The sequence below is a fragment of the Meriones unguiculatus genome, chromosome 18 (assembly GCF_030254825.1).
Source record: "Meriones unguiculatus strain TT.TT164.6M chromosome 18, Bangor_MerUng_6.1, whole genome shotgun sequence".
Taxonomy (NCBI): domain Eukaryota; kingdom Metazoa; phylum Chordata; class Mammalia; order Rodentia; family Muridae; genus Meriones; species Meriones unguiculatus.
Window position 1 is genome coordinate 29,487,420 of NC_083365.1, and position 12,498 is coordinate 29,499,917.

Genomic DNA, 12,498 nt, shown 5'->3' on the forward strand with positions numbered 1-12,498 from the left:
GAATGGGTTGAATAATATTCTCATGTGAAGGGTTATTCATATTTGTATTCCAGCGAATAATTCACAATATTCTGCTAGTCATTACTAAGTTTTATGTTTTTCAAAGTGTATTAAACATATGCCTAAATTGGTAGAGTGGTAAAAATGTTGAATGTAAGTAATTTTATATTATTGATTTTAAATTATTCCATAGGGTCAGTCTCAATTACTTGAATTATTTAGTACAGATTTCTGGATATTAGGAATTTCTTTTGGAATCCATGTAGCTATTTATAAACCTTTTCATGGAATTTTTCATCTCTTTATTTCTCAGTGTATAAATGGCTGGATTTAGGAGAGGTGTAAAAACAGAGTAAAATACAGCCAGAAATTTGTCCAACCAGGTGATTTTGAGAGGCCACACATAGATGAAGATGCAGGGCACAAAAAAGATCATCACCACTGTGATGTGGGCAGTGCATGTGGACAGGGCCTTAGATGCACCAGCTTTAGAGCTCTGGCGAACAGTTATAAGGATATATGTGTAGGATATGAGCAACAGAATAAAGCAGGTTACACCCACAACCCCACAGTCAGCATTCATTAAAATATCCAAGTCATGTGAATCTATACAGGCTAACTTGATTATCAGTGGCATATCACAGAAAAAACTGTCAATTTCCTTGGGTCCACAAAAGGGCAGCTGCACAATCACTACCAGGTGACTCATGGCATGGATAAAGCCAATGGTCCAGGAAGTCAACACCAGCCCAGTGCATCTTTTCAGGTTCATGATGGTGAAGTAGTGGAGTGGTTTGCAGATGGCCACATAACGGTCATAAGCCATTACCACCAACAACACCATCTCTCCTGCAGCAATGCAATGGGCAAAGAAGACCTGAGACATGCAGCCTGAAAAGGAAATGGTCTTGTTTTCTCTGAGAAAGTCTGTGATCATTTTAGGAGTAGTGACTGAGGAAAGCCACATATCAATAAAAGACAGATTTGCTAACAAAAAGTACATAGGGGAATGGAGATGGGAGTCAGTGGTTATTAAGATGACAATGACAATATTTCCAGATACAATGAACAGATAAAGTATCAAGAACATCATGAAGAGTAAGACTTGAATACTTTGTGAGTGTGCGAGTCCCAAAAGCACAAATTCTGATACCATGGACTGATTCATTCCATCCATTTTATTTATGTGTCCTCAGAAACAAACTGCAAAGAAAAAAAACAAAAAAACATAAGATCATCCTGAGTAAGGTATCTCAGAAGCAGACACACATGGTATATACTCACTTATAAGTGGATATTAGATATATGAAATAGGATAATCATACTAAGATCTGCACACCTAAAGAAGCTAAGCAAGAAGGAGGGCCCTGGGTGGAGGATTATTCCCTATTCAAAAAGGCAAACCATATAGACCTCAGAAGATAGAGAAAACAGGGAACAGGACAGGATCATACAACAGAGGGATTCTGAAAGACTCTGCACAAAAGAGTCTATCAAAGCATCTATGAATCTCAGCATCTATCAAAGCAGATGCTGAGATTCATAGCCTAACTTTGGGCAGATCGTAGGGAATTTGATGAAAGAAGGGAGATAGAAAGACCTAGAGAGGACAGAAGCTCCACAAGGAGAGCAACAGAACCAGAAAATTTAGACACAGGGGTCTTTCCAGAGACTCATACTCCAACCAAGTACCAGGCATGGAGATAACCTAGAACCCCTGCACAGATGTAGTCTATGGCAGTTCAGTGTTCAAATGGGTTCCTTAGTAATGGGAACAGGGGCTGTCTCTGACATGAACTCAGTGCCTGGTTCTTTGATCACCTCCCCCTGGGGGGAGTGCAGCTGTACCAGGCCACAGAGGAAGACAATGCAGCCAGTCCTGATGAGACCTGATAGGCTAGGGTCAGAGGGAAAGGCAGGAAGACCTCCTCTATCAGCATACTGGGGCAGGGACATGGGAGGAGAGGAGGGAGGAAGGGCAGGACTCGGAGAGGACGATGTAGGGGGCTTCAGCTGGGATACAAAATGAATAAATTGTAATAAATAAAAAAATAAAAAGGAAACATAAATTAGAGCGATGTGGAAAATTACTTAACTAGTTGAAACTTATAATCACATTGAAAGTTTAATATCTACACCAAAAATAGAAAAGCATAAATGGAAAGGTGAGTTTTTGTTAGTGTTGAGAAAAATCACTGTCCAAAGTGAAAGCTAATCACCCAAGAGAAACTCCCCAAGAAGAGAAAAATCAGATTTGATAGTTTTGCATGATCTATTAGGAACTTATCTTGTATTACTTTGATAGTCAGTAACAAAGGCAGATAGCAACTTGAAAACCTAGAAATATGTGTGGTTTCATCAGTAAGTAGACCATTAGTCTACTAAGAAATGATCTGAATGTGACACCAGCTATTATGGAAATTCCTAACAGAAATGAGGTTTATACTTTTGACCTGATTGGAATTACATTTAATTTCAGGGTAAAAGTTCAGGTAGGATCTTGCCATCTTTTAACAGCATGTATAATGGCTCTATTGATCATCAGTAATTTCCATGACAACTTTGAGTTGAAATATTTTCTTAAAACTGGAAAGTAGATGTTCCGGCCTTGTTGGTGGTTAGCTGCACAGAATACCTTATAAGAAACATAAAAACCAGAATCATAATATTTTTTTTTAACAAAAATCTATCATAAGATTTATTATTCAGCTAAACTGATTATTGAGCTACCATTGCAAACATATGCATTTGGTAACCAAAGAAGGAGGCAACACATTTTAAAACCTGAACTCTGAAAGTTATATTTAGTTCAGTTTTGAAAGTAAAAGTACTGATCTTGAATTTTATCAACTAATATTCAGAATCCTATCCTGAAATATTATAGTTTTATTATAGGAACAACATATTATCCATCATCTATTTATCATCTGTTTTCTCATTATGTCACTTACATATAGATAATCTATATTGTTTGAAAGAAGAAAAAATATATAAACCTATAAGCAAATGGTGCCTTTGATTTTCAACCTTGTTGAAATTTCACTGAACAGCACTTACTCTCCTCAAAGTATAGGCAGAGTGCTTGTCTTGATCTGTAATAAAAATACTCAGGCTGGCTAATGGGAAATTGTTGCCCAGTTTCTTTCAACTTCAGTATTTTTTCTCCCGATTTTTAGTTTTTAGATCTCATTCTGCTATTTTATGAGACCCCTGCAGTTAAAGAAGAGAGCAGGCAAATAATTAAAACTCTCATTATCATCAGAGCTATATTCATCTTCCCTTTTTGTGAGGACTCCAAAGGGTGAAGCTGATATGTATTTTCTGAAGACATTAGGTAACACATACATTTGATGGTAGATGATAGTTTTGTATGCTACAAATCTATGTATTTTCGATAAATCACCAGATTCTCTAAGGAAAATCCAACACTATTATACCAGACAGGTGTATAAAGCTGAAACATTTTGATAATCTGACTTCTAATTGTTTATTAGTTTCTTGTCATCCTGAAAATTTCCAGAATGGTGTTTAAAACTAATTTTGTATTTTCTGGAACAATTACTCAGATGATAAAAATTTAGTATTTCATTGTTTAAGATAGAAGTTTGCTGTGATGTGTCCACACACATTCTTAGAAGACAATTGGATGATAAAAAATTTAGCAGTTTTCAAATTAAGTTTTATATTGTTATTATTCAGATACATGGAAGAATGGTCGTAAATATATTAATATCAACCTAGGTTTATCACAGTTCCTAGATTAACATAGATTTTTAAGTAAGGAAGATCTGATTTATATGTATCTAGCAGTTAATAACACATGGTATTCTATTAGAAGCATTTCATTCCATTTCTTTACCTACAAAGTTAATACATCTAAGTCGATGCTATATTGGGAAGGTGTAAAAACGCAGAGAGCAAGATTTCCTAGTATCTGTAGAAAAATGATCCAAAAGAATTGCCTCCTTTATATACAGTTTCACATACATCTTAAAACAATATTGTTAGCACTGTTTCAGGCAGGGATTTTATTGTTCTGCTGAAAAGTTTTTTCAGATTGTGTCTATATGTATTACTTCATCTGAAATTCTTGCCTTTAAATTTGTGGCTATTCTTATAGAAAGTGCTGACTTTGGGTTTTAGATCAATAATATTAAAAAAATCAATGCAAGGTTAACAAACCAAATTATTCTTTTTAGGAACATTTAAACCAAGTATTTCCTCTTTCCTCTGATTAAAGATTTTTCCATATACATTGTTTTGTTATCAAAGTTCTAAACACTGCAATAGTGTCAATATTTGCATTTTGGTCAGTATTGTTGATAGCTTCAGTATTATATACTTTAGTAGAACCTATGAGATGAATCCTGATGACTTTATATTGTACTGTAGTTACTCCTAAAGTCTTGTTTGCTGATAGACTGCTTAATCTGATTTCTGAAATGAAGGGTAGTTATCTCTCTTCCCAGTCACTTGACTATTTCCTCCTCTTCTGAGCTGAAAATTATCTTATCTATTGTGCACTCCATGATCAAAGTACATTGTTCCTAATTAAGACACAAGGAATTCTTGTCTAGTGTTAGCTGTTCATACCTATCACTGGATAAGAAATGATGATCTTTTGATGCAGACACTAACATACCAAGGGTGTGTTTTCATGGTGTGTGTGCTGATGTCGATCCATGTAAAATTCTGGTGACTTAAAAGATAGGGAAACCATTTAATTAGCTCCTGAAAATAACAAAAGGTAAAGAAAAATGCTAAAGTTCACATATAATGGAATTGGTAGAATAGATACCTAGAACTACTTCAAGAATCATCTTAGAATGAGAGAGAGATGAGATGACTTGCACATTCATATTTTTCTTCTTCTTGATCATATTTTCTTCCATCTGATGTATGCTCATGAAGACATCCATTTCAGGCAGGTGCAGTCTGTTGGAAGCACATCCTTTAAACCTGCTCTATATTCCCTGTCTGAAGTAGTTCCATGGGTGAATTGATCTGTTGTGTTTTTCTGAATAAAATGAGAACCCTGGAGAATTTTTTCTTGGACATCTCTCAGGGATTTCTCTCTCTGTGAAATTACAGAGCCATTCTTGTTAGTCATCCAAGATTTGAGAAAATAAATCTATTTTTCAATATTTTCCACTACATCAAAGAGGATATTCTGATATGTTACTATGTCTATTTCACCTAAATGAAAAAAAATGTTTTATAGTTATAAGAGGCCATGCGCTGGATAGTGTGTGATAAACTAGAGCAAAAGCCATGCTGTGAATGCAGGTTCCTAGTGCATGACAAGGTTGTGTCAAACTGGCAGGATATCTTGATCACTTGATGTATGCATTTCAGTTTGATAGATGACTCTGTAATGTTGGCCGGTATGAATTGAATGTCAAGTTATTAAAACCCCATTGTTAATTAATAAACTTTTCATCTTGAAATACTTCTCTTCCTTTCCTCCCAGTGCCTTCCTTTGCCCTCCATTTCCCCACAGTGACCCCTCCTTTTCTTCTTAGAGAAGGGGACTCCTCCTACTTTGGCATATCAAGTTGTAGTAAGATTGGGCACATCTTTTATTGAGGCTAGAGAAGGCCATCCAGTTAAATGAAAGGGAACCAAAGGCAGACAAAGAATCGCAGAGGCTCCTGCTCTTGCTGTTAGAGGTTCTCCATGACAACCAAGCTGTTGTCCAACATCTGTTACATATGTATATGGGGGCATAGGCTCATCCTGTGAATATTCTCTGGTTGGTGGTTCAGTCTGTGAGTCCCTACGAGTCCAGGTTAGTTGATTTTTGTAGGTGTTCTTGTGATGCCCTTGACCTCTCTGGTTATTTCAGTCCTTCCTCCATTCTCTCCATAAGAGTCCTGAGCTCTGCCTACTTGGTCCAAGCCCACCAAGAGAATGTGCTTTTTTTTTAAAATTTATTTTTTATTGCCAGAATTGCTCTTGAAGTGGTTTGCAAAGATATTCACCATGCTTGTGGACAGGTGTAAGTAATACTGGTTTGAGACCTTCACAACAGCTGCTCCCAGCCAGGTATTGGTTTCACTCTGACCTTTCTCCATATCTTTTGATTACATTTCCTTGAAAATATTTTTTGTTAGATATTAGAGGGCTACTTCAACTTGCTTCTTGGGTTCTTTGATGCAAGGCTGGATTTGTGGAAACACATTGTTTAGCCAGTACTCATGAGACCTGATAAGCTAGGGTCAGATGTAAGGGGAGGAAGACCTCCCTTATCAGTGGACTTGGAGAGGGGCATGGTAGGAGTTGAGGGAAAGAGGGTAGGATTTGGCTGGAGAGAGGTAGGGGGCTCCAGCTGCGGTACAAAGTGAATAAATTAATTAGTATAAAAATAAAATTAATGTTTGAGCAAATGTCCTTATAGTGTACTTGAGCCTCTTTTGGATATATGCCTAGGCGTGGTATGGCTGGACCTTGAGGAAGCGCTATTCCAAGTTGTCTGAGAAAGTGCCAGATTGATTTTCAGAGTGGTTGTATAAGTTTACATTCCCACCAGCAGTGGAGGAGGGTTCCCCTTTCTCCACAACTTCTCCAGTATGTGTTGTCACTAGAGTTTTTCATCTTGGCCATTCTGATGGGTGTAAGTTGAAATCTCAGGGTGGTTTTGATTTGCAACTCTCTGATGGCTAAGGATGTTGAGCATCTCTTTAAGTGTTACTCTGCCATTTGATATTCCTCTGCAGAGAGTTCTCTGTTTAGCTCTGTTCCCCATTTTTTAATTGGATTATTTGGTTTGCTGCTTTTCAGCTTCTTTAGTTCTTTATATATACTGGATATTTGCCCTCTATCAGATTAAGGGTTGGTGAAGATTCTTTACCAATCTGTAGGAGGTTGTTTTGTTTGGATGATGGTGTCCTTTGCTTTACAGAAGCTTTTCAGTTTCATGAGGTCCCATTTATTGATTGCTGCTCTTCGAGCCTGTGCTCTTGGTGTTCTGTTCAGGAAGTTGTCTCTTGTACCGATGAGTTCTAGGGTTTTCTCCACTTTTTCCTCTAACTGATTTAATGTGTCTGGTTTTATGTTGAGGTCTTTGATCCACTTGAACTTTAGCTTTGTGCAGGGTGACAAGTATGGATCTATTTGCAATTTTTCTACATGTAGACATCCAGTTAGAAGAGCACCATTTGTTGAAGATGCTATCTTTTATCCATTGTATCTTTTGGCATCTTTGTCAGAGATCAGGTCTCCATAAGTTTATTGGTTTATTTCTGGGTCTTCTGTTCGGTTCCATTGATCCACCATTCTGTTTGTATGCCAGTACCATGCAGTTTTTATTACTGTTGCTCTATAGTACAACTTAAGATCAAGGATGGAGATACCTCCAGAAGATCTTTTATTGTAGAAGATTGTTTTAGCAATTCTGGGTTTATTGTTATTCCATATGAAGTTGAAGATTTTTCTTGCAAGATCTATAAAGAATTGCATTGGTAATTTGATAAATCAAAGACCTCATCATAAAACCAGACACATTAAATCTGTTAGAAGAAAAGCTTTATTTGTAATAGCCAGAAACTGGAAACAACCAAGATACCCCTCAACTGAGGAATGGATACAGAAAGTATGGTACATCTACACAGTAGAATACTACTCAGCATTAAAAAAAGGAAATCATGAAATTTGCAACTTAATGGTGGGACCTGGAAAGGATCATCCTGAGTGAGCTGTCCCAGAAGCAGAAACACACACACAGTATATACTCACTCATATAGACATAGAATCATAGGATAAACCTACTAAAATCTGTACATCTAAAGAAACTAATCAAGATAGAGGACCCTGACTAACATGCTCAATCCCTATTGCGAAATGCAAAGAGGATGGACATCAGAAGAAGAAGAAAACAGGAAACAACCTAGGAACCTGCCACAGAGGGCCTCTGAAAGGCTCTGCCATGTAGACTATCAAAGCAGATGCTGAGATGTTGAAAGCCGCGTGATCTTCTCGCCAGCAAGAATGCACGCGGACACTAGAATCCTTCTGCAACAGGCTTTTTATTACAGTCAAACGATGAAAGGAGGAGAGAGCCGTGGGACTGGCCCCACGATGCTCGGGATGGCAGCGAGACCACAGCACGGCCTGGCCACCTTGTGGGCGCGGGCGGCGCTCGCATTGGCCGACGGACGCCGCAGCGTCCCGCAGCCGGGGCGGGCAACCCCTGGGCAGGGAGAGACAGAGGAGAGCACTAGCCCCGAAGTGGCACTGTTTATATAAGCCCTGGTCGCACCTAAGTGACATGTCAATACCCTGATTGGCTGCTCACTCTTTACCCCGTCTGATGGCTTGGGCTTGGCGGGCTTAGCGTTCTTACGCAACCCGCACATGCGTTCTGGAGGTTCTTTACAGTTTTGAGGGCGGATGTCAGCGCCAGTAGATGGCGTCTGAGTCTCAGCTCTCCACACTGAGACTTATGGCCAACTGTTGGGCAGAGTGCATGGAATCTTATGTAAGAAGTGGGAAATAGTAAGATCTGGAGAGGACAGGAACTCCACAAGGAGAGCAACAGAACAAGAAAATTGGAACACAGGGGTCTTCCCAGAGACTCATACTCCAAGTTCCAGTCATGTAGAGATAACCTAGAACCCCTGCACAGATGTAGCCCATGGCAGTTTAGAGTCCAAGTGGGTTACATAGTAATGGGAAGAGCGTTACTGCCTCTGACATAATCTGATAGGCCTGCCCTTTGATCACCTCCCCCTGAGGGGGAAGCAGCCTTACAAGGCCACAGAAGATGGCAATGCAGCCACTCCTGATGTGATCTGATAGACTAAGATCAGAAAGAAGAAGAGGAGGACCTCTCCTATCTGTGGACTGTGGGAGGGGCATGTGTGAACAAGGGGGAGGGAGGGTGGAATAGGGAGGGGAAGAGCGAGGTGCCTATGTGGGGATACAAAGTGAATAAAGTATAATTAATAAAATAAAATGAAAAAAATTGAATTTTTTTTTGTGATGGAAAATCTTGTTTTCTTCATTTATATTGATTGAATGTTTTACTGGATATTGTTATCTGGGCTGACATCTAGGTCACATAGAGATTGGAAGACATCTGCCAAGGCCCTGCTAGCTTTTAAAGCCTCAGTTGAGAATTCTGATGTAATTCTAAGAGGTTTGCCTTCATATGATACTTAGTCTTTTTCTTTTGCTGTTACTCCAAGTCCACTGGAAGGGGAAGTCCTCCTCGCTTCCATGTGTCCCTAGCTTATCAGGTCTCATCAGGATTGACTGCAATGGCCTCCAATGTGGCCTGGTTAGGCTGCTCCCTCTTCAGGGGGAGGGGGTCAAAAGGCCACCCACTGAGTTCATGTCAGAGAGAGTCCCTTTTCCCATTACTAGGGTACCCACTTGGAGACTGAGCTGCCATGGGCTATGTCTGTGCAGGGGTTCTAGGTTATATCCATGAATAGTCCTTGTTTGGAATATCAGTCTCAGAAAAGATCCCTGGTCCCAATTTTTTTTTTTTTTGTTCTGTTGTTCTCCTTGTGGAGCTCCTGTCCTCTCCAGGTCTTAATACCTCCTCCTACTTTTATAGGATTCCCTGCACTCTGCCCAAAGTTTGGTTATGAGTCTCAGCATTTGCTTTGATACACTGCAGGGTAGAGTCTTTCAGAGGTCTTCTGTGTTAGGCGATTGTCCTGTTTCCTGTTTTCTCCTTCTTTCAATGTCCATCCCGTTTGTCTTTCTGAGTGAGGATTGATCATCTTACCCAGGGTCCTCCTTCTTGCTTAGTTTCTTTAGGTGTACAGATTTTAGTGTGTTTATCCTATATTATATGTCTAAAACCCACTTATAAGTGAGTATATACCATGTGTGTCTTTCTGCTTCTGGGATACCTCACTCAGGATGATCTTTTTTATTTCCCACAATTTGCTTGCAAATTTCATGATTTCCTTGTTTTTCATTATAGAGTAGTATTCCATTGTATAAATGCCACAAGTTCTGTATTCATTCCTCAGTTGAGGGACATCTGGTTGTTTCCAGGTTCTGGCTATTTCTTTCTTTCTTTCTTTTTTTTTTTTTCAATGCAGTTTATTCAGGAACATTGAACAATCATCTGACCCTGGGGAAAGCCAGCCCACAGTTTAAATAGCCTCTGGGTAGCCAACCCCAGCGTGCCATGTGGGGAATGCAGATAGGTCCACATACATCGAAGCAAGCCAGATCCTCAGCCTTAGCCAAATATGGAGTTGTTCGTGACAGAGAGCACTCACAATCGGGAAGGTGGAAGGCGGAAACCAGCTCCATCTTTAAGGCGCGGCATTACGCAGCTCTCTACAGTTCCCCCTTTTTGTTTTAGACGCATCAGGCAAGAGTAGAGGTCTGATCTCTGATATTAGAAATAAATTGGGACTTTGTACTGATGTTCATTTAGGTGTCATCCACCCAAAGAGCATCAGATTGGTCCGATACCTTTTTCTCAGAGGTGGGACCTGGGGCATCAACCCGCATGCAATCAGACATGCTCTTCTCTGGGTCCAAAGCGGCTGACCCTGAGTGTAACATTTTAGCTCCCATGCTTGGGGAGACTGTCCTGCTTCAATAGCTGTAAAGGCCTGAATGGTCATGGCTGCATTACACTGTTGTGAGACTCTAATCTTGCATATATACCACAGGCAAACCAAGGAGACCAACACCAGAAGGCCTGCTAACGCTCCCATGCCTGCCCATTCCTTCAGATGTTTCATGGCTGCAGCAATCCATGATGATAATCCTGTGGCTAGTCCTGCGTCCACTCTGGTAGAATTTACCGTGACAATGGCCACTCTCAGCTGCTCCATCGTAGTATTGAATTCTCCAGTCCAATTACCTAAAATATAGCTAGACAATTGTTTAGACAGATTTGCAGCATGGGAAAAATTCTCATATTGTATGCTAGTGACACAAAGTCCAGCATACTTCCATTGACAGCCAAGTTGAGCGATTTGCCATAGGGTATCAATTTGCTCCTGCACGAGGTCAATCCTCTGATTGAACACCATCAAACCTCCTTTTAGTTGAGCATTAATTCCTTTTTGTACATCTAAGGCATAAGCTACATTGGCTAAAAGATTATTCAGGGTCTGAGCAATCTGCACAGTATGACTCATGGCTAATGCCACGGTGGTAGCTCCAACAGCTGCCAATGAGATGGCAGTAACAATGGCGGCTGTAATTTGAAGATCCCTTTTCTGTCTGAAGAGAATTATAGCGTGAGGGGCATCAATGGGCACAGGCACCCAGCGAGGCATGCGAGTAACCAGGGCATACCTAAATTCACTAGCATTCCAGCATTGGGCAAAAAAGCAAGTATCATTACCACAATTACTTGGCTCTATCTGGCTAATAATGAATAAAAATGGGGGATATAAACAAACAGGTGTGGGCTTATAAGAAATATTATGAGAAGCCTTAACCCCCTCGTTGGAACATCCTGCATCAGTTCTAGAATGAGCAGTGGTGGTGTCCGAGGTCTGAATAGGTTCAGGAGACCATTGACCCCAGGGGCGAGACATGCTCCATGTAAATTGACTAACTCCATCTTTTCCTCCACTTTTGAAAGTCATTTAAGGTTCTTAAATTATTTTTTTCCTTTTTTTTTAAATTTTTAATCAATTACACTTTATTCATTCTGCATCCCCCCATAAGCCTCTCCCTCCTCCCCTCCCACTCTCACCCTCCCTCCTCCCTCTGGATGCATGCCACTCCCCAAGTCCACTGATAGGGGAGGTTCTCCTCTCCTTTCTGATCTTAGTCCATCAGTTCACATCAAAAGTGGCTGCATTGTCCTCTACTATGGCCTGGTAAGGCTGCTCCCCCCCAGGGGGAGGTGATTAAAGAGCAGGCCAATCAGATTATGTCAGAGGCAGTCCCTCTTCACATTACTATGTAACCCACTTGGACTCTGAACTGCCCTGGGCTACATCTGTGCAGGGGTTCTGGGTTATCTCCATGAATAGTCCTTGGTTGTAATATGAGTCTCTGGGAAGTTCCCTGTGTTCAAATTTTCTTGTTCTGTTGCTCTCCTTCTGGAGAACCTGTCCTCTCCAGCTCTTACTATTTCCCAGTTCTTACATAAAATTCCATTCACTCTGCCCAACAGTTGCCCATTAGGCTCAGCATCTGCTTTGATAGTCTGTAGGGCAGAGGCTTTCAGAGGCCCTCTGTGGTAGGTTCCTAGGCTGTTTCCTGTTTTCTTCTTCTTCTGATGTCCATCCTCTTTGCCTTTCCGGATGGGGATTGGACATTTTTGTTACGGTCCTCTCTCTTGCTTAGTTTCTTTAGATGCACAGGTTTTAGTGGGTTTGTCCTATGTTGTATGTCTATATGAGTGAGTATATACCATGTGTGTCTTTTTGCTTCTGGGAAAACTCACTCACGATGATCCTTTCCAGGTCCCACCATTTACCTGCAAATTTCATGATTTCCTTATTTTTCACTGCTGAGTAATATTCCATTGTGTAGACGTACCACAATTTCTGCATCCATTCTTCA

At 40.3% G+C, this 12,498-nt stretch overlaps 1 protein-coding gene across 1 annotated transcript; it reads right to left on the bottom strand.

Annotated features, from left to right (window-relative positions):
* Positions 1-238: 238 nt before the first annotated feature.
* LOC110565843 (olfactory receptor 4K3-like) lies at positions 239-1,186 on the bottom strand. The gene has a single exon (XM_021663619.2). The coding sequence runs from the start codon at positions 1,175-1,177 to the stop codon at positions 239-241; it is 939 nt and encodes a 312-aa protein (XP_021519294.1). The 5' UTR covers positions 1,178-1,186.
* Positions 1,187-12,498: the final 11,312 nt, after the last annotated feature.